At 37.9% G+C, this 23,586-nt stretch overlaps 1 protein-coding gene across 1 annotated transcript in view; it reads right to left on the bottom strand.

The window, feature by feature from the left end:
* Positions 1 to 23,586, bottom strand: part of MEIKIN (meiotic kinetochore factor) — a 141,921-nt gene that overhangs the window by 33,533 nt on the left and 84,802 nt on the right. The window contains exons 10-11 of the mRNA XM_030927588.1: positions 20,876 to 20,956; positions 17,248 to 17,367 (exon numbers count right to left, since the gene is read on the bottom strand). Of these exons, the coding sequence (XP_030783448.1) occupies positions 17,248 to 17,367; positions 20,876 to 20,956 (201 nt within the window). The remainder of the gene's footprint in view (positions 1 to 17,247; positions 17,368 to 20,875; positions 20,957 to 23,586) is intronic.

Genomic DNA, 23,586 nt, shown 5'->3' with positions numbered 1-23,586 from the left:
CTTCTGCCTTTTAGGGTTTGTGCTGAGAGTTTCATTGTTAGACTGACGGCCTTCCCTTTGTGGGTGACCTGACCTTTTTCTCCAGCTGCATTTAATCTTTTTTCTTTCATTTCAACTTTGGAGAATCTGATGATTATGGATCTCAGGGATGACCTTCCTTATTAAGTATCTTAGTAAGGTTCTCTGCATTTCCTGAATTAAAATGTTGGCCTCTCTAGCTAGCTTGGGGAAGTTATCGTGAAAGATATCCTAAAATATGTTTTCCAACTTGCTTCCATTCTCCTCTATCAAGGACACCAATGTGTCATAGATTTGCCCTCTATGGAGGTTTTGTTCATTCCTTTTCATTCTTTTTTCTCTATTCTTATCTGTCTTACTTCAGAAAGCTAGTCTTAAGCTCTGAGATTCTTTCCTCAGCCTGGTCTATTCTGCTATTAACACTTGTGATTGCATTATGAAATTCTTATAGTGTGTTTCTCAGTTCTATCAGGTCAATTACATTCTTTTCTATACTGGCTTTTTATCTGTTAGCTCCTGTATCATTTTACTGTGATACTTAGCTTCCTTGGATTGGCTTTTAACGTACTCCTGCATCTCAATGATCTTCATTCTTATCCATATTCTGAATTCTATTTCTGCCATTTCAGCCATCTCAGCCACATGCAGAATGCTTTGTGGAGAGGTAGTGCTATTGTCTGGAGGAATAAAGGCACTCTGGCTTTTTGATTTATCAGTTTTCTTGTGCTGGTTCTTTCTCATCTTTGTGGGTTCATATTCCTTCAGTCTTTGAAGTTGCTGTTCTTCAGATAGGTTTTTTTTCTTTTATCTTATTTGATGGCCTTGAAGGTTTGATTGTGATATAAGGTGAATTCAGTTGACTGGCTTTGTTTCTGGGAGATTTTAGGGGGCCAAGGCTTAGCTCCCAGCTCCTGAACTGCGTGCTCTAACTCTGAGGAACTTGTATTGGGCGCCAGCTTTGTTCTCTGGCTCCTCAAGGTTAGAAACCTACTGCACTAGGTGAGAGTAGTTGGGGGGGGTGAGGTGCTCCCAGACTACTGGTCTCTACAATCCAATGGGTGGTGCCAGCCAAAGCATTTCACAGGTTGGTGGCAATGGGATCCATTCTCATTCTTATGTGCCAGCAGTAGCAGCAGTGTGGTGGGGCACACAGCTACAACAGGGTGCTAGTGGATCCTAGGGTACCTGCCACCCTCTGGGCATTTACAGCAGCAGTAGAGGCAGCACAGCTCTAGCGGCTGGGAAGTTTCCACTGGCAACTGTGTGCACAGTTGTGCTAGTGGTGGTGTTAGCACAGGGGTGGGACACTAGTGGGTGCAGGTCTGAGTGTACCCTTTGTGCGCATTCAAGCAGGCAGGGGTATATGTCTGTTTCTATGCCAGTACCATACTGTTATACAGGTATAGATTACTATTGTTTTCAAATATAGCTTGAAATTAGGAGGTGTGATGCCTCCAGCTTTGTTGTTTCTAAAGATTGCTTTGGCTATCTGAAATTTTTTGTGGGTCCATATGAATTTTAGGATTGTTTTTTCTACTTCTGTGAAAAATTACATGGGAATCTGGATAATGATTGTAATTAATCTGTAGATCACTTTGACATATGGACATTTTAACAATATTAATTCCTCCAATCAATGAAATGGTATGTCATTACATTTATTTGTGCCTTCAATTTCTTTAATTAATGTCTTATAATTTTTAGTATATAACTCTTTTGCCTCCTTGGTTGTATTTGATCCTAAGGATATTATTTTCTTAATCTCTTTTTTGGAAGCTCATTGTTAGTGAAAAAAGACAACTTATTTTTGTATATTTGTATATTGACTTTGTATCCTGTAATATGATATTGTTTATTAGTTCTAACAGTTTTCATTGAAGTCTTTAGTTTTTCTTTCATATGAGATCATGTCATCTACAGAGATAATTTAACTTCTTTTTTTGTTTTTTGAGACAGTCTTGCTCTGTTGCCAGGCTGGAGTGCAGTGGCACAATCTCGGCTCACTGCAACCTCCACCTCCCAGGTTCAAGCAATTCTCCTGCCTCAGCCTCCCCAGCAGCTGGGACTACAGGCGCATGCCACCATGCCCAACTAATGTTTGTATTTTTAGTAGAGACAGGGTTTCACCATGTTGGCCAGGATGATCTTGATCTCTTGACCTTGTGATCTGCCTGCCTCGGCCTCCCAAAGTGCTGGGATTACAGGTGTGAGCCACCATGCCCAGCCAACTTCTTCTTTTTCAGTGTGGATGCTTTTCATTTATTTTCATTGCCTAATTGCTCTGGCTTGGACTTCTAGTACTATGTTGAATAGAAGTAGCAAGAATGGGTACTCAGGTCTTGTTCATCTTAGAAGAAACTTTCAGCTTTTTATCATTGAGTATATTAGTTGTGGGCTTATCATTAATGGCCTTTATTGTGTTGACGTACATTCCATCTACACCTAATTTATTGAGAGTTTTTATCATTAAAAATGTTGGATTTTGTCAATGGTTTTTATGCATTGATTGCAATGATAATATGTTTTTCTTCTCTTGATGTTTTTCATTGTGCTTTGTTGATTTTTTTTTTTTTTTGCCATAGTGTATGTTCATTCCTTTCTATTTATCTTTTGTATATTTACTAAAGGTTTGTTCTTTGTGGTTACCATAGGGCTCACATAAAACATCTTGTAGTTAGAACATTCTATTTTAAGCTGATAACAACTTCAATCACATACACTATACTTTTACTCTACCCTTCCACATTTTATGCTTTAGATATCATGCTTTACAACATCTTTTTATTTTGTGTAATCTTTAACAAATGATGGTAGCTCCAACTCCACATTTCCCCTCCATACTGCCCTAGTAGAGGTTCTCCATGAAGGCTCTGCCCCTGCAGCAGACTTCTGCCTGGATGTCCAGGTGATTCCATACAGCCTCTGAAATCTAGGCGGAAGCTCCCAAACCTCAGCTCTTGCCTTCTGTGCACCTGCAGGCCCAACATCATGTGGGAACCACCAAGGTTTGGGGCTCACCCTCTTAAGCAATAACTTGAGCTGTACCTTGGCCCCTTTTGGCCATGGATGGAGTTGTACCATGTCCCAAGACTGCACAGAGCAGCAAGGCCCTGGGCCTGGCTTACAAAACCATTTTCTCTTCCTAGGCCTCCAGGCCTGTGATGGGAGGGGCTGTTGTGAAGGTCTCCGAAATTCTCTGTAGGTATTTATCCCATTGTCTTGGCTATTAACACAGCTCCTCTTTACTTAACACAAATTTCTGCACCTGGCTTGAATTTCTCCCCAGAAAATGGGCTTTTCTTTTCTACCACCTGGTCAGGCTGCAAATTTTCCATACTTTTATTCTCTTCTTCCCTTTTAAATGTAAGTTGCAATTCAGACCACCTCTTTGTGAACACATATAAACACAGTCTGCTAGAAGCAGCCAAGCCACATCTTGAATGCTTTGCTTAAAAATTTCTCCCACCAGATGCCTTAAATTATTTATCTCAAGTTCGAAGTTCCACAGATCTTTAGAGCAGGAGCACAATGCTTCCAGTATCTTTACTAAAGCACAGCAAGAGTAACCTTTACTCCAGTTCCCAATAAGTTCCTCAGCTCCATCTGGGACCTCATCAGCCTGGCCATCTCTGTCCACATCACTATCAGCATTTTGGTCAAAACCATTCAACAAGTCTCCAGAAGTTCCAAACCTTCCCTTGTGTTCCTGTCTTCTTCTGAGCCCTCCAAACTGTTTCAATCTCTGCCCATTACTCAGTTCCAAAGTTACTATCATATTTTCAGGTATCTTTATAGCAATGCCCCATTTCTCTGATATGAATTTTCTGTATTAGTCTGTTCTCACATTGCTATAAATAACTACCTGAGACTGGGTAGTTTATAAAGAGAAGAGGTTTAATTAACTCACAGTTCCACAGGCTGTACAGGAGGCACAGCTGGGGAGGCCTCAGGAAACATGGTTATGGCAGAATGTGAGGTGGTAGCAAGCCTATCTTCACATGGTAACAGGAGAAAGAGAAAAGGGAGAAGTGCCACACACTTTCAAACAACTAGATCTCGCGAGAACTCACTCACTGTCACAAAAACAGCAAGAGGGAAACTACCCCCATGATCCAATCACCTCCCATGAGGTCCCTTCCCCAACATTGGGAATTACAATTCAACAAGAGATTTGGGAGGGGACACAAAGCCAATCTATATCATTCCAGATTTACCCTTTTGCCTAAAACAAAAATAAATCAGAAAAAAATACATGAAACAACAGTTTTCAAGACACCAGCCATCAGACATTGAAGGACAGTAATCTCCAAGACATGGAAAACAAACCATATGAATCTTACAATTTCCCCAACTTATTGCTTTTGAGAGAATTTCTAGCCTGCAGTACAGGGAGGGAAAACTAAGCAGTACCCAGGAGACTGCCTGACTTGAGGAGATGCAGCTGAGTGTCTAGGGAAACCAAAATGACTGAGTTTATAGGGCAGAATACCAGAGAGGAGAGAGCTACACACAGAGAGAACCCCAGCAATATGCATTCTGTTCACTACGCAGTAGAGTACTGATCAGTACATGCTTATGAAGAAACTATCTGAGGCCAGTAAAAGAACTATCTGAAAAGATTAGCAGAAATAGTGCTAATGCTGACACAATATTGGGAACAGTACCTGAAGATTTAACAGGCAAGAACCCTTTTTTCCTCAATTTTTTTCTTTTCTCCTTTTAGGAGCTACACAATAATGACTTGGACATTAAAAAACAACTGCATATACAAGGAAAGCTAAACAGTAACTGTGCATGTCTAGAGAAATATGCAAACCTCAGAAAAGACCTAAGAAGACCTTAAGTTTACACCTCAAGCTGATCCTTGGCATATAAGTAGCCTATGACAATGAAAACAAAAACAATTACAAAAGACGGCAAAGTTGGCCAGGTGCAGTGGCTCACACCTGTAATCCCAGCACTTTGGGAGGCTGAGGAAGGCAGATCACAAGGTCAGGAGATTGAGACCATCCTGGCTAACACAGTGAAACTCCGTCTCTACTAAAATCACTAAAAATTAGCCAGGCATGGTGGTGGGCACCTGTAGTCCCAGCTACTCCAGAGGCTGAGGCAGGAGAATGGCATGAACCTGGGAGGTGGAGTTTGCAGTGAGCTGAGATGGCACCACTGCACTCCAGCCTGGATGATAGAGTGAGGAGACTCCATCTTTAAAAAAAAAAAAAAAAAAAAGATGGCAAGGTTTAAGAAGTGTGGAGAGACTCATTTCCACATTTACTACATTATTATATTCAAACATCCAGATTTGTTTTAAAAAATTAAAAGGCATAAAAGAAACAGAAAAGTATGGTACATTCAAATGGAAACAAAATCAGCAGAAACTGCCTCTAAAAAGGAACTGATTATATATCTATTCAAAAACTTTAAAACAATTCTCTTTAAAAGATGCTCAAAGAACTAAAGGAAGATGTGAAAAAAAAGTCAAGAAAACTATGTATAAACAAAATTAAAATATCAATAAAAAGAGAAAACCTCAAAAGAAGAAAAAAAAAAAAAAAAAAAAACCAAAAAACCTAGAGCTTAAAAACACAATAACTGAAAGGAAAAATTCACTAGAAAGATCCAAGGCCATATTTAAGCAGGCAGAAGAATCTATAAACTTGAAAACAGGACAATTAATTCATTCAGTCTGAAGAAAATAAATTTAAAAATTGAAGAAAAATGGACCTGTGGGACACCATCAAGCAGACCTACATATACATTGTGAAAGTCCCAGAAGGAAAAGAATGAGAAAAGGGGGAAGAGAGAATATTAGAAGAAATAATGAGTGAAATTTTCCAAATTTGATAAAAGACATAAACATCTAAGAAGCTCAACAAACTCCAAGTAAGATGAACTGAAAGACACCCACTTATTATAATCAAACTTTAGAAAGAAAGACAAAGAAAGGCTCCTGAAAGCAGCAAGAGAAGTGACTTGTCGCATACAAGGGATCTTTATAAGATAATAAACAGATTTCTCATCAGAAACGTTGGCTACCAGAAGGCAGTGGGCTGACAGATTCAAAGTGATAAAAGAAAATTATCTGTGAACCAAATATCCTACATCCAGTAAAACAGTCCTTCAAAAATGAGGGAGAAATTAAGACATTCCCAGATAAACAAAGCTGAGGGAAGTAGTTACCACTAGATTTGCCCTGCAAGAAATGTTTAAGGGAGTCCTGTAACGTGAAATGAAAGGACACTAGACAGTACCTTGAATCTGTATGAAGAAATGAACATCTAAATAAAGGCAAATAGAAGGAGCAATTATAAAAGCTATTATTATTACAACAACAATTTATAACTCTACTTCTTGTTTTCTATATCATTTAAGAGACTAATAAATTTTAAAAATAATTATTGGCATAAAAGCTAGTATTATTGTGACATTGGTTTGTAACTCACATTTTTATTTTCATAATTTAAAAGACTAAAGTGTTTAAAAGTATTATTGGCTGGGCATGGTCACTGACACCTGTAATCTCAAGCTGCAGGCAGATTGCTTAAGCCCAGGAATTGGAGGCCAGCCTGACAAACATGACAAAACCCTGTCTCTACAAAAAATACAAAAATTAGCTGGACATGGTGGTGCATGCCTGTAGTCCCACCTACTCAGGAAGCCAAACTGGGAGGATTGCTTGAGCCTGGGAGGTGGAGGTTGCAGTGAGTCCTGATCGTGCCACTGCACTCCAGCCTGGGTAATAGAGTGAGTTTCCATCTCAAAAAAATATATTAATTTATGTTTTAAGGGACATGATGTATAAAAATGTTAACATCATCACCCGAAAGGGGTGGGGGCAGAGATGTAAAGGGGCAAAGTTTTTGTATGTCATTGAAGTAAACCATAAATTCTAATTAGAGTATCATAACTCTAGACTGCTAAATAAATTCAAATTAGAGTACCATAACTTTAGACTGCTAAAGGTAATCCCTCTGGTAACCACAAAGAAAATAGCTATAGAATATACACAAAAGGAAATAAGAAATAAATTCAAATATTTCACTACAAAAAAATCAATTAACCACAAAAGAAGACAGTAATGTAGAAAGTGAAGGACAAAAAAATATAAAGGCATATAGGAAACAATGAGCAAAATGACAAAAATAAGTCTGTCCTTATCAGTATTTTAAATAAATGAATTAAATTCTCCTATAGAAAAACTGGGATTGGCAAAATGGATAAAAAGCATATGCTACATGTTGTTTATAAGAGACTCACTTTAGATTCAAAGATATAAATAAATTGAAAGTGAAAGAATAGGAAAAGCTACTCCATGTAAATAGTAACAAAAGAGAGCAGGGGCAGCTATCATAATATCAGATAAAGTTTCAATCAAAAGGTTATAAGAGACAAAGATGAACATTATATATTAATAAAAGACTCAAGATAACAAAAACATATAACAATTATAAGCATTTATATACTGAATGACAGACCATCAAAATATATGAAGTAAAAACTGACAGAACTGCAGGGGAAAATAGACAGTTCTACAATAATAGTTGAAGACTTCAATACCTCCCTCTCAATAATTGATAGAATAACCAGAGAGAAGAGAATAAGAAAATAGAGGACTTAATACAATAAATCAATTATATGTAAAATATATACAGAACAATCTTTCAAGTAACAGCATATATATACTTCTCAAGGGCACATGGCATATTTTACAGGATAGACCATGTATCAGGCCATAAATTAAGTCTCAATATATTTTAAAAGATAGATATCATACAAAGTATTTTGTCTGACCAAAATAGAATGAAGTCATAAAAAAAAACAGAGTTTGTAAAACTGAAAAATTCAACAAACTGTGAAAGTTAAACAACATGCTCTTAAACACCAATGGGCCAAAGTAGAAATCACAAGGGAAATTAGAAAATACTTAGAGACAAATGAAAACAAAAACACAACATATCCAAATTTACAGAATTCAGCCAAAGCAGTGCTAAGAGGGAAATTTATGGCTATAAATGCTAAAATTGAAAAACAAGAAATGTCTCAAATCAACAACCTAACTTTACAACTTAAGGAACTAGAAAAGAAGAACAATCTAAACCCAAACTAAACTAGGTTTAGCAGAAGGATGGAAATAATAAAGATTAGAGCAGACATAAACAAAATAGAGAATAGAAAAAAACATAAAGAAAATCAATCAAGGGGCGGAGCAAGATGGCCGAATAGGAACAGCTCCAGTCTCCAACTCCCAGTGCGAGCGACACAGAAGACCGGTGATTTCTGCATTTTCAATTGAGGTACTAGGGTCATCTGACTGGGGAGTGCCGGACAATTGGTACTGGTCATCTGCTGCAGCCCGACCAGCGAGAGCTGAAGCAGGGTGAGGCATCGCCTCACCTGGGAAGCGCAAGGGGGAAGGGAATCCCTTTTCCTAGCCAGGGGAACTGAGACACACAACACCTGGAAAATCAGGTAATTCCCACCCCAATACTGCGCTTTAAGCAAACGGGCACACCAGGAGATTATACCCACACCTGGCCGGGAGGGTCCCATGGCCACGGAACCTCCCTCATTGCTAGCACAGCAGTCTGCGATCTAACCGAAACGGCAGCAGTGAGGCTGGTGGAGGGGCGCCTGCCATTGCTGAGGCTTAAGTAGGTAAACAAAGCCGCTGGGAAGCTCGAACTGGGTGGAGCTCACAGCAGCTCAAGGAAACCTGCCTGTCTCTGTAGACTCCACCTCTGGGGACAGGGCACAGCTAAACAACAAAAGGGGAAGCAGCAGAGGCCTGTGCAGACGCGAACGACTCTGTCTGACAGCTTTGAAGAGAGCAGTGGATCTCCCAACATGGAGGTTGAGATCTGAGAAGGGACAGACTGCCTGCTTAAGTGGGTCCCTGACCCCTGAGTAGCCTAACTGGGAGACATCCCCCACTAGGGGCAGTCTGACACCCCACACCTCATAGGGTGGAGTACACTCCTGAGAGGAAGCTTCCAAAGTAAGAATCAGACAGGTACACTCACTGTTCAGCAATATTCTATCTTCTGCAACCTCTGCTGCTGATACCCAGGCAAACAGGGTCTGGAGTGGACCTCAAGCAATCTCCAACAGACCTACAGCTGAGGGTCCTGACTATTAGAAGGAAAACTATCAAACAGGAAGAACACCTATACCAAAACCCCATCAGTACGTCACCATCATCAAAGACCAGAGGCAGATAAAACCACGAAGATGGGGAAGAAGCAGGGCAGAAAAGCTGGAAATTCAAGAAATAAGAGCGCATCTCCCCTTGCAAAGGAGCGCAGTTCATCGCCAGCAACGGATCAAAGCTGGTCAGAGAATGACTTTGACGAGGTGAGAGAAGAAGCCTTCAGTCCATCAAACTTCTGAGAGCTAAAGGAGGAATTACGTACCCAGCGCAAAGAAACTAAACTTGAAAAAAGAGTGGAAGAATTGATAGCTAGAATAATTAATGCAGAGAAGGTCATAAATGAAATGACAGAGATGAAAACCATGACACGAGAAATACGTGACAAATCCACAAGCTTCAGTAACCGACTCGATCAACTGGAAAAAAGAGTATCAGCGATTGAGGATCAAATGAATGAAATGAAGCGAGAAGAGAAACCAAAAGAAAAAAGAAGAAAAAGAAATGAACAAAGCCTATAAGAAGTATGGGATTATGTAAAATGACCAAATGTACATCTGATTGGGGTGCCTGAGAGTGAGGGGGAAAATGGAACCAAGTTGGAAAACACTCTTCAGGATATCATCCAGGAGAACTTCCCCAACCTAGTAGGGCAGGCCAACATTCAAATTCAGGAAATACAGAGAACACCACAAAGATACTCCTCCAGAAGAGCAACTCCAAGACACATAATTGCCAGATTCACCAAAGTTGAAATGAAGGAAAAAATCTTAAGGGCAGCCAGAGAGAAAGGTCGGGTTACCCACAAAGGGAAGCCCATCAGACTAACAGCAGATCTCTCGGCAGAAACTACAAGCCAGAAGAGAGTGGGGGCCAATATTCAACGTTCTTAAAGAAAAGAATTTTAAACCCAGAATTTCATATCCAGCCAAACTAAGTTTCATAAGTGAAGGAGAAATAAAATCCTTTACAGATAAGCAAATGCTTAGGGATTTTGTCACCACCAGGCCTGCCTTACAAGAGACCCTGAAGGAAGCCCTAAACACGGAAAGGAACAACCAGTACCAGCCATTGCAAAAACATGCCAAAATGTAAAGACCATCGAGGCTAGGAAGAAACTGCATCAACTAATGAGCAAAATAACCAGTTAATATCATAATGGCAGGATCAAGTTCACACATAACAATATTAACCTGAAATGTAAATGGACTAAATGTTCCAATTAAAAGACACAGACTGGCAAACTGGATAAAGAGTCAAGACCCATCAGTCTGCTGTATTCAGGAGACCCATCTCACATGCAGAGACATACATAGGCTCAAAATAAAGGGATGGAGGAAGATCTACCAAGCAAATGGAGAACAAAAAAAAGCAGGGGTTGCAATCCTAGTCTCTGATAAAACAGACTTTAAACCATCAAAGATCAAAAGAGACAAGGCCATTACATAATGGTAAAGGGATCAATTCAACAGGAAGAGCTAACTCTCCTAAATATATATGCACCCAATACAGGAGCACCCAGATTCATAAAGCAAGTCCTTAGAGACTTACAAAGAGACTTAGACTCCCATACAATAATAATGGGAGACTTCAACACTCCACTGTCAACATTAGACAGATCAACGAGACAGAAAGTTAACAAGGATATCCAGGAATTGAACTCATCTCTGCACCAAGCGGACCTAATAGACATCTATAGAACTCTCCACCCCAAATCAACAGAATATACATTCTTGTCAGCACCACATCGCACTTATTCCAAAATTGACCACATAATTGGAAGTAAAGCACTCCTCAGCAAATGTAAAAGAACAGAAATTATAACAAACTGTCTCTCAGACCACAGTGCAATCAAACTAGAACTCAGGACTAAGAAACTCAATCAAAACCGCTCAACTACATGGAAACTGAACAACCTGCTCCTGAATGACTACTGGGTACATAACAAAATGAAAGCAGAAATAAAGATGTTCTTTGAAACCAATGAGAACAAAGATACAACATACCAGAATCTCTGGGACACATTTAAAGCAGTGTGTAGAGGGAAATTTATAGCACTAAATGCCCACAAGAGAAAGCTGGAAAGATCTAAAATTGACACTCTAACATCACAATTAAAAGAACTGGAGAAGCAAGAGCAAACACATTGAAAAGCTAGCAGAAGGCAAGAAATAACTAAGATCAGAGCAGAACTGAAGGAGATAGAGACACAAAGAACCCTCCAAAAAATCAATGAATCCAGGAGTTGGTTTTTTGAAAAGATCAACAAAATTGACAGACCGCTAGCAAGACTAATAAAGATGAAAAGAGAGAAGAATCAAATAGACGCAATAAAAAATGGTAAAGGGGATATCACCATGGACCCCACAGAAATACAAACTACCATCAGAGAATACTATAAACACCTCTATGTAAATCAACTAGAAAATCTAGAAGAAATGGATAATTTCCTGGACACTTACACTCTCCCAAGACTAAACCAGGAAGAAGTTGAATCCCTGAATAAACCAATAGCAGCCTCTGAAATTGAGGCAATAATTAATAGCCTACCCACCAGAAAAAGTCCAGGACCAGATGGATTCACAGCTGAATTCTACCAGAGGTACAAGGAGGAGCTGGTACCATTCCTTCTGAAACTATTCCAATCAATAGAAAAAGAGGGAATCCTCCCTAACTCATTGTATGAGGCCAACATCATCCTGATACCAAAGCCTGGCAGAGACACAACAAAAAAAGAATTTTAGACCAATATCCCTGATGAACATCGATGCAAAAATCCTCAGTAAAATACTGGCAAACCGGATTCAGCAGCACATCAAAAAGCTTATCCACCATGATCAAGTGGGCTTCATCCCTGGGATGCAAGGCTGGTTGAACATTCGCAAATCAATAAACGTAATCCAGCATAGAAACAGAACCAAAGACAAGAACCACATGATTATCTCAATAGATGCAGAAAAGGCTTTTGACAAAATTCAACAGGGCTTCATGCTAAAAATGCTCAATAAATTCGGTATTGATGGAACGTACCTCAAAATAATAAGAGCTATTTATGACAAACCCACAGCCAATATCATACTGAATGGGCAAAAACTGGAAAAATTCCCTTTGAAAACTGGCACAAGACAGGTATGCCCTCTCTCACCACTCCTATTCAACATAGTGTTGGAAGTTCTGGCTAGGGCAATCAGGCAAGAGAAAGAAATCAAGGGTATCCAGTTAGGAAAAGAAGAAGTCAAATTGTCCCTGTTTGCAGATGACATGATTGTATATTTAGAAAACCCCATTGTCTCAGCCCAAAATCTCCTTAAGCTGATAAGCAACTTCAGCAAAGTCTCAGGATACAAAATTAATGTGCAAAAATCACAAGCATTCTTATACACCAGTAACAAACAGAGAGCCAAATAATGAATGAACTTCCATTCACAATTGCGTCAAAGAGAATAAAATACCTAGGAATCCAACTTACAAGGGATGTAAAGGACCTCTTCAAGGAGAACTACAAACCACTGCTCAGTGAAATAAAAGAGGACACTAACAAATGGAAGAACATACCATGGTCATGGATAGGAAGAATTAATATCGTGAAAATGGCCATATTGCCCAAGGTTATTTATAGATTCAATGCCATCCCCATCAAGCTACCAATGAGTTGCTTCACAGAATTGGAAAAAACGGCTTTAAAGTTCATATGGAACCAAAAAAGAGCCCGCATTGCCAAGACAATCCTAAGTCATAAGAACAAAGCTGGAGGCCTCACGCTACCTGACTTCAAACTATACTACAAGGCCACAGTAACCAAAACAGCATGGTACTGGTACCAAAACAGAGATATAGACCAATGGAACAGAACAGAGTCCTCAGAAATAATACCACACATCTACAGCCATCTGATCTTTGACAAACCTGAGAGAAACAAGAAATGGGGAAAGGATTCCCTATTTAATAAATGGTGTTGGGAAAATTGGCTAGCCATAAGTAGAAAGCTGAAACTGGATCCTTTCCTTACACCTTATACGAAAATTAATTCAAGATGGATTAGAGACTTAAATGTTAGACCTAATACCATAAAAACCCTAGAAGCAAACCTAGGTAATACCATTCAGGACATAGGCACGGGCAAGGACTTCATGTCTAAAACACCAAAAGCAATGGCAGCAAAAGCCAAAATTGACAAATGGGATCTAATTCAACTAAAGAGCTTCTGCACAGCAAAAGAAACTACCATCAGAGTGAACAGGCAACCTACAGAATGGGAGAAAATTTTTGCAATCTACTCATCTGACAAAGGGATAATATCCAGAACTACAAAGAACTCAAAAAAATTTACAAGAAAGAAACAAACAACCTCATCAAAAAGTGGGCAAAGGATATGAACCGACATTTCTCAAAAGAAGACATTCATACAGCCAACAGACACATGAAAAAATGCTCATCATCACTCGCCATCAGAGAAATGTAAATCAAAACCACAATGAGATACCATCTCACACCAGTTAGAATGGCAATCATTAAAAAGTCAGGAAACAACAGGTGCTGGAGAGGATGTGGAGAAATAGGAACACTTTTACACTGTTGGTGGGATTGTAAACTAGTTCAACCATTATGGAAAACAGTATGGCGATCCCTCAAGGATCTAGAACTAGATGTACCATACGACCCAGCCATCCCACTACTGGGTATATACCCAAAGGATTATAAATCATGCTGCTATAAAGACACATGCACACCCATGTTTATTGTGGCACTATTCACAATAGCAAAGACTTGGAATCAACCCAAATGTCCATCTGTGACAGACTGGATTAAGAAAATGTGGCACATATACACCATGGAATATTATGCAGCCATAAAAAAGGATGAGTTTGCGTCCTTTGTAGGGACATGGATGCAGCTGGAAACCATCATTCTTAGGAAACTATCACAAGAACAGAAAACCAAACACCGCATGTTCTCACTCATAGGTGGGAACTGAACAATGAGATCACTTGGACTCAGGAAGGGGAACATCACACATCGAGGCCTATCATGGGGAGGGGGAAAGGGGGAGGGATTGCATTGGGTGTTATACCTGATATAAATGACGAATTGATGGGTGCTGACGAGTTGATGGGTGCAGCACACCAACATGGCACAAGTATACATATGTAACAAACCTGCACGTTATGCACATGTACCCTAGAACTTAAAGTATAATAATAAAAAAATAAAGAAAATCAATCAAACCAAAAATTGGTTCTTTGAAAACAGCAACAAAACTGACAAACCTTTAATGAAAAATACTAATAAAAGGGGAAAGAAGACTTAAATTACTAAAGTTGGAAATGAAAGTGGTGACATTACTACCAATTCTACCAAGAAAAGAATTACAAAGAGAGTATTATGAACAATTGCATAGTAACAAATTTCATAACCTAGATGAAATAAACAAATACCTATAAACACAAAGCATCTCAATACTAAATCATGCAGAAATAGAAAACCGGAATATACCTACAGAACTAGTAGGGAGACTGAATCACTAATGAAAAAACTCCCAACAAGAAAAAGCCCTGATTCTGTTGGCTTCCCTGGTGAATTCTAGCAAACATTTAAAGAACTAATACCAACACTTCTCTAACCTTCCAAGAAGAGAAAGAAATGATTCATAACTCATTCTTTGAGATGAACATTACCCGAAGTCAAACAAAGTGTCTTTTCTGGACACTACAAGAAAAGAAAACTACAAGCCAATATCCATTATGAACATTGAAGCAAAAATCCTCAACAAATTACTAGTAAACCAAATTCAGCAGCATATTAAAAGGATGATAGGCCACAACCAAATGGGTTTTATTCCTGGAATGCAAGGATGGTTCAACATACAAAAATCAATCAATGTTTCTGCTTAATTTGGCAAAACTTAAATCAATCACTGTCATATATCACATATAGTAGAATGAAAGGAAAAAACATGTGACCTTCTCCATTGATGCCAAAAAAGCATTTGACAAAATTCAGTACCATTTTGTGATAAAAACAATAAACTAGGAATTGAAGGAAACTACTTCAACAAAATAAAAGTCATTGATATGGTTTGGATTTGTGTCCCTGCCCAAATCTCATGTTAAATTGTAATCCCCAATGTTGGAGGTGGGCCCTTGTGGGAGGTGACTGGATGATGGGAGTGGTACTTCATGGGGGTGGTCCTCAATTGTTTAGCACCATGCCCTTGTTGCTGTTCTAGTGAGGGAGTTATTGTGAGATCTTGTTTAAAAGTGTGTGGCACCTCCCCATTTTCTCTCTTCCTCCTGCTCTGGCCATGTAAGATGCCTTGCTCCACTTTTGCCTTTCACCATAATTAGAAGCTTCTTGAGGCCTCTCCAGAAGCAGGTGCCAGAATCATGTTTCCTATACAGCTTGAGGAGCCATAAGCAACCTCTTTTCTATATATAAAGAAACCTCTTTTCTTTGTAAATTACCCAGTCTCAGGTATTTCTTTATAGCAATGTGAAAATGAACTAATACAGCCATATATGAAAATTCACAGTAAACATCACATTCAATGGTGAAAGACAGAAAGCTTTTCCTCTAAGATGAAGAAAAAGGCAAAGATGTCTGCATTTTCAACATACTACTGATAGTTCTAGCCAGAGCAATTACGCAAGGAAAAGAAATAAAAGGCATCCAAATTGTAAAGCAAGAAGTAAAATTATCTCTGTTCACAGATAACATGGTATCATTGTGCAAAACCCTAAAGATTGAATTAAAATTATTAGAATAAATGAATTCAGCAAATTAACAGGACACAAGTCAACACACAAAAATCAGGTGAACTTCTACACACTAACAATAAGCAATTAGAAAAGAAATTACGATTCAATTCATAATAGCATCCAAAAGAATATTTAGGAATTAACCAAATAAGTTAAAGACCTACACAATGAAAACTACAAAACAGTGGTGAAATAAAGAAAACATAAATAAATGAAAACACATCCCATGTTTATGGATTGGAAGATGTAATACTGTTAAGATGCCATTACTACCTAGGGTGATCTACAGATTCCATTCAATCTCTATCAAAACCCCAATGATGTTTTTTTGCAGAAACAGAAAAACCCATTTTAAAATTCACATGGAATCTCAAGGGATCCTGAATAGTAAAAGCAATAATTTAAAAGAAGAACAAGTTGGAGGACTCACACTTCCTGATTTCAAAATGTACAAAGCTACAGTAATCAGAGCCATATGGTACTAACATAAAGACAGGCATATAGATCAATGGAATAGACAGCCCAGGGATAAACCCTCAAATATATGCTTAAATCATTTTTGGCAAGGGGGCCAGACCATTCAATGGGGGAATGGATGGTCTCTTCAACAAATGATGCTGAGAAAACTGGATATCTACATGCAAAAGAATGAAGTTGGACCCTTACCTAATACTATACACAAAAATTAACTCAAAATGGATCAATGACCTAAATGCAAGACCTAAAACAAAAAAAAACATTTGAAGAAAATACAGGGCAATAGCCGGAGCACCATAACAAAACCTTGTCTCTACAAAAAATACAAAAAATTAGCTGGGCATCGTGGTGTACGCCTGCAGTCCTAGCTACTCGAGAGGCTGAGGTGGAAGAATCATCTAAACCCTGAAGTCAAGCCTATCGTGAGTCTGTGAGCCTTGATTGCACCCTGGCACTCCAGCATGGAGGACAGAGTGAGACTCTGTCAAAGAAAGAAAGAGAAGAAGAAAGAAAGGGAAGTAAGGGAAGGAAGAAAGAAAAAAGGAAAGGAAAGGAAAGGAAAGGCAAAAAGCTTCAGACATTTGATTTGGCTATGATTTCTTGCACAGGACACCAAAGGAATAGGCAACAAAAGAAAAAAATAGACAAATTGTACTTCATAAAAAATAAAAAATTTTTTGCATCAAAGACCCTAACCAAAGTGTAAAAAGGCAACCCGCAGAATAGGATAAAATATTTGCAAATTATGTTTCTGATATGTTAAGAGATTTCTTAAAGCACCTCATATACAAAATATCTAATGCACCAGTAATTATTTCCTTTAGTAATTGAAGGAAAAATGGAAAATACTACCTCATTTGAAGAATTTTCCTGCAAACTTGACACAGGAACAATTTCATTTGAATTAACATAATTGCTGACATTTGGAAATAGTTCTTCAAAAGATGCTTTTTGCACTGAGGACAAATCAATCTATAAAAGAACACATTATTCTTTTGTAGAAGTTAAACATTGCAAAAGCAATGATTTTTAAGTAATTAAAGAAAAGCTGAAAAATACCATCTCATTGGAAGCATTTTCCTGTAAACTTGACACAGGAACAATTTCATCTGAATACATGTAATTACTGACATTTGGAAATAACTCTTCAAAAGATGCATGTTTAGAGACAAATCAATCTGTAAAATGGGTTATAACATTCTTTGACTTTAAAGTTATTTTTTAATTAGCAATTTTTGTTTGCTATGATACATTTTTTCTATTCAGTCATCCAAACATTTTCAAATGCCTACTAAATGAAATTTATCTACTCAGCAACCATACCTCCTATAATAATTTCCCCTGCCCTTCCTTTAAATGTAAACTTCCCAGCATTCTTCTCTTATCTTCTTGCCTACCATTTGAACACCAGAGATTTTTACATCACTATCTCTAACATAGAACTGTCTCCTAACTGCCATATCCATTTTTCTATCAGGTTACTGAAATCACCACATATTTCTGTACCAAATTAAAAATTTCCAAAAAAATGACTGTTTGATTTAGAGATGATTTAAGGTATGCAGGATGCACATAGGTTATACACACACAAAAAAATACTATGCCATTTTATATCAGGAACTTTAGCATCCACATATTTTGGTATCTTTGAGAAGTCCTGGAACCAATTCCTTATGGATACTGAGGGATGACTGTATATAGTTAAGACAACTGAAAACACATGTTTAACAAAAACTTGTCAACAAATGTTCATAACAGTATTATTCATAATAGATAATAAATGGAAATAAATGCCCATAAACTGAATTGATAAACAAAATACAGTATATCTATATAATGGAATATAATTCAGTTGATATGGTTTGGCTGCGTCTCCACCCAAATATCATCTTGAATTGTAATCCCCATAATCCCCACAGGTCGAGTGAGGGACCTGGTGGGAGGTGATTGAATCATGGGGGTGGTTTTCCCCATACTGTTCTGATGATAGTGAGTTCTCCTCAAATCTGATAGTTTTATAAGGTAGATTTCCCTGCTCTTCCATGCTCTCTCTCACCTGTTGCCATGTAAGACATGCCTCTTCCCCTTCCACCATGATTGTAAGTTTCCTGAGGCCTCCCCAGCCATGCAGAACTGTGAGCCAATTAAACCTCTTTTCTTTATAAATTATCCAGTCTTGGGTATGTCTTTATAGCAGTGTGGAAACAGACTAATACATTGGTCATAAAAAAGGAATGCAGTACCGATACCTGCTATAATATAGATGAATTTTTAAAACATTATGCTAAGTGAAAGAAACCAGGCACAAAACGCCATGTTATATGATCTCATTTATATGAAATACTCAGAAAGAGCAAACCTACAGAGACAGAAACTAAATCAGTAGTTTCTTGGGACTAGAGGGTGGGATGGGGGAATGAGGACTGACTATTAATGAATGGGGTGATGAAAATGTTCTTAAATAGGATTGTGATGATAGCTGCACAATTTGTAAGTACGCTAAAAACCACTGAATTATACACTTTAGTAAACTGAGTTTTAGAAAATGTAAATGGTACCTCAATTTTAAAAATGTTGATACTTGTAAAATAGTCACTAAATTAGTTTTGCCATGAAAAAATCATTTTGATACATTTGTTATTCATCAATACATTTTAACTCCAAATATCAACCAAGAATCAATAAAAAATGAGATACTCCTTTTCTGGAAAAAGTATTGATTTTGGGGCCACTGGAAAGACTGTGAGCAGAGTATTAACAAAACCCTTTCTTCCATCATGAGCATCTCTTGGTTAAATCTGTAACTCCTTTTCCCTAGGAACCTGATAAGTGTAAGAATGTCAGCTGTGTTACTAGGCAACGTTGCTTATGGTAAAAATAATGTCTGATTGGAAAATTGTATCTCTAGGAAAAACTATAAATGCACTATAAATAAATAAATACTGCACTATATAAAATACTTTGGGTTTCCCTGAGTGCAGGGACATTGTAATTACACATGTCCTTTGTGGAGACCATGGACGTTATGCCTAAGTGTTGTTACAAAAAATACTGGATTTCATCTCCTTGTGCCTGAGCAGTCCCCACACTGCCATGTAAGCTGCTGCATGGACCTCTGTGAGGATTGCTCACACTGAAGAGGAACATTGGATGTTTGACTGAAGACTTGATGAGATTGGATTTGATAATGATTTCTTAGATATGACACCAAAAGAACAGGTGAGAAAAGAAAAATAAATTTTACTATGACAAAATAAAAAACATTTGTGCATCAAAGGACACTATCAACAGAGTGAAAAGGCAACCCATGGAAGGGGGCAAATTATTTGTAAATCATATGTTGGGTAATGGGTTAATATCCCAGATATATGAGGAACTCCTACGACTCAGCAATTAAAAATTCAAAAATAAACAAAGGACTTGAATATATATTTTCCCAAAGAAGATATATGAATAGCTAATTAACACATTAAAAGATGCTCAATGTCATCCTTATTAGGGAAATACAAATCAAAACCACAATGAGATATCACCTCACATCCATAAGAACGACTATTACAAAAAAGAAAATAACAAGCACTGGTAAGGAAGTAGATAAACTGGAACCCTTGTGCATTTTGCTAGTGGAAATGTAAAATGGTACAGCTACTATGGAAAATAGTGTGGTGGTTCCTCAAAACGTTAAAAATAGAACTACCATATGCTCTAGCAATTCCACTTCTAGATACATACTCAAAAGAATTGAAAGCAGAGACTCAAACATACATTTGTACACCCATGTTCATAGCAGCATTATTCGCAATTGTCAAAAGGTAGAAGCAACCCAATTGTCCATCAACAGATGAATGGATAAACAAAATGTTTCATATTCATACAATGGAGTATCAGTTCATCCTTAAAAATAAAATTCTGATGCATGCTGTAACATAGATGAATCTGAAGATGCCATGCTAAGTGACATAAACTAGTCACAAAGGACATATACTGTATGGTTCCACTTATATGAGGTATCTAGAGTAGTCAAATTAATAGAAACAGAAAGTAAAATGGTGGTTTCCAGGGGCTCGGGTAGGGAGGAGCAGGAAGTTACTGTTTAATGCATACAGAATTTCAGTTTTGCAAGATGAAAAAAGTTCTAGAGATGAATAGTGGTGATGGTTGCATAATGATGTGAATGAATATACTTCAACTGTACACTTAAAAATGGTTAAAATTATAAATTTTATGTTATATATATTTCACTACAATTTTTAAAATTGAAGGGAAAAAAAGGTAAGAATCCTGGTTGTTGCTGCAATACTCTAGTTTTTCCTTCTCTTAGCACTATATAGAGTACTTCCATTGAAAGTGTGCTTAAGCAACAGGAAAACACAGATATTATTCTCCATACGCAATATTCCCCTGATATAAGAAAAATAGAAGAATGGGGAGAGGAGGAGCCAGAAAACAGATACTACAAGTGTCAAATGCTAATACTTACCACAAAACCAGCTGTCTCTGAAGATGGAGTACTTGTTAAAAGGCCTCTGTTTTTCTTACCAGGAGTACTGAAATTTGCTTTCTATAAATGTTTTTATAAAATAGGGATTGAACAGCAGAAAGAAATAAAATATTTTAGTATAGTAAAACTACAATTTAAAGTTAGTTGACTAGATCCTAATATATGATACTAAGAAAATCCTTAATCTGTTCATTAAATTTTAAACCACTTCACAGGAAACTAAAGAATTTTCTCACTTGAGCTAGATCAAACAACGTCCAAGAAAACTCTATATGGCATAGCAACTATATGAGAATACCTTTGTTGAAATGAATACCTTGGTTGAAATTACTACTAATTTAGAAAGAAAAGCTAATTAGAGTGTTGAGTTAGGAAATGGTGCTTCAGTTATCTTTGTTAACTGCTAAGAAAGGTATTTTGCTTTCAGCATTTAATTCTTAGTATATTATTGTACTTTTTGTGGAAAGAGATTATAAGTTATTTCTGAAGCTGTGAAAATATATGTAGCAAGGATAATTGGTTTAAATATAACTTTAAATGTATATAGATACTTTCACTTATGGAACATCAAAGTTAAAGAAATTATAAAGTAGGATGTAGGCTCATTTTTTACTTCTTGAAGATACAAAGAGGCAGACAGACAGGTAGACAAAGCAAGAAAGAGTGAAAGACAGAGTCAGGAAACAGACAAGATACAAGACCTAAAGAAAGTGACAGAAAGTGAGGATGGGACGGCCAAAAGAGAGAGAGGGAGGAAGGGAGAAGAGGGGAATGGAGAGGAGATGAAGGAAGAGGTAGAGAAGAGGAGAGGAGGTAGGAGAGGAAGAATGAAAAGCAAAAGACAGAGAAGGAGAGAAAAAGAGGAAGACCAAGAGAAGGAGAGAGGAAAAAAGAGAAAGAGAAGACAGAGACCAACCCAGATTGTGAACAGCGAGAGAGAGAGAGAGAGAGAGAGAGAGAGAGAGAGAGAGAGAGAGAGAGAGAGAGAAAGAGAGACCAAGGAAAAGAGACAGAGCTTAAGACTGAGAGAGAGAGAACATCTAGGATAGCAAAAGCAAAGAAATGGGTAGAAAGGTAGAGTAGAACGTAAGAGTGATAGACAATCAAACAGAGACAGGCAGCTTTATTTCTAGAAATCAGTTGCCTTTTCAGCCTTTAGACTCCATGAAGCAACCATGTCCTTCTGATAAATGCTCTTTTTCAATAGGTATGTCTTGTAAGATGTCAAGTCTGGAATCTTACTTTCACTCTTTCTTTCCCTTCTGGCTTAAAAGCTCTTAAACTGATTGTTGGTACAAGACATAATCTGGAATAATTTATTAGGAAAATTTTTGTCAGAAATGTTTATGGGCATATTTACAATAAACTGAACACATCAGCCTCCAACTTACTAGCTATATTTAATTTTCTCATTTGAACAATGAAGGTTATTCTTATATATAGGGACTGTGATGCAAGGGTTACAAATAATATATGTAAAGAGAACCTATGGTGTCTGGAGAGTAGGAGCTACTCAATGATAACTACTATCATCATCATTGTGGCAGTCCTGCAGGTCCTCTGCTCAGGTTTCTTCAAAGAACCAGCTGTCCCAGTGCAAGGAGTGTAGTTAGCTGATAGCCCCCAACTACAACATCATCTTCAGAATATGCTTCAGCTTTCATGCTGAGGCCACCATCTTTTCAAGCAGCCCCCAGCCAATGTCTGGGCATAACAGCCCAACACAAAACTTTTGTAATAGGCAGTCTTTGCTCCAGAACTCCCCATTGTTGAGAGCTTCTGTCAGATCTGCATTGAAGACTGAGGCTATCCTTGCATAATCCTGCTTCTTCCCTGCCTTCCTTTCTTAGTCACTACCCCCTGATGTTTGAACTCTTTATACTGTCTGAATATCTGCTTCCCAGGGGTCTCATTTGATGTAATTGTCAACTATCAGTCCAATTTTAAAACATCAGCTTGTATGTAGCTATAAGTATATAGCTTCCCTACATTTTTTCCTAGATTTGTTTATATATATATATTTCTAAACATTCCCAATCAGTACATATTTATAGTCTTTTCAAAAAATATTAGTTAATATAAGACTAGTTCTTATCAATGCAGGTTTGGGGACTGAGTCAGAACTAAATGGTTCTACCTGAATTGCTTTCAAAAGCAGACCTATAGTGGGAAGATGGAACCTTGACTTTTAGATAATGAGAGTTTAACTGAAAATTTGTATCTCTATGTTCAGAATCTTTTCCAGGCTGAAACAAATTCATAATCAAGAAATACATTTTATAGTGCTATAAAAACATTTCCAGGGCTTCTCACATGTCCTATTATTTCAACTTGAAAAAAGATTTAAACTTAAATTATTTTCTGGAAAAAAATGACATGTCATACATTTAAGTTAAAAAATCTGCTGAAAGACAAAATAGTTTGAAATACAGCTGGAGCAGGATGGACAGTGATGCCCATCCTCCAAGGCTCGCCATACTCTTCTAGGTGGCTTTAGCCCTTGGGTAACTGTAGCACCTGGACAGAGTAGGGCAGTCTTGTCCATGGGGATGTGCCCAGTTCGATCTGAGTGTCCTCATCTGCCAGCCTCTCCTGGGGCCCCAGCCTGGCGTGCCCACTTGCCCACAGCCTCGCATGCCCAACCAGGGTGCTTCCTTGGGGCCCTTCTCATAGCTCCTTCACCAGCAGAC

The sequence above is a fragment of the Rhinopithecus roxellana genome, chromosome 3, assembly GCF_007565055.1.
Source record: "Rhinopithecus roxellana isolate Shanxi Qingling chromosome 3, ASM756505v1, whole genome shotgun sequence".
NCBI lineage: Eukaryota > Metazoa > Chordata > Mammalia > Primates > Cercopithecidae > Rhinopithecus > Rhinopithecus roxellana.
Note: the sequence above shows the minus strand (reverse complement) of the source record. Positions and strands in the feature narration are given on the sequence as shown.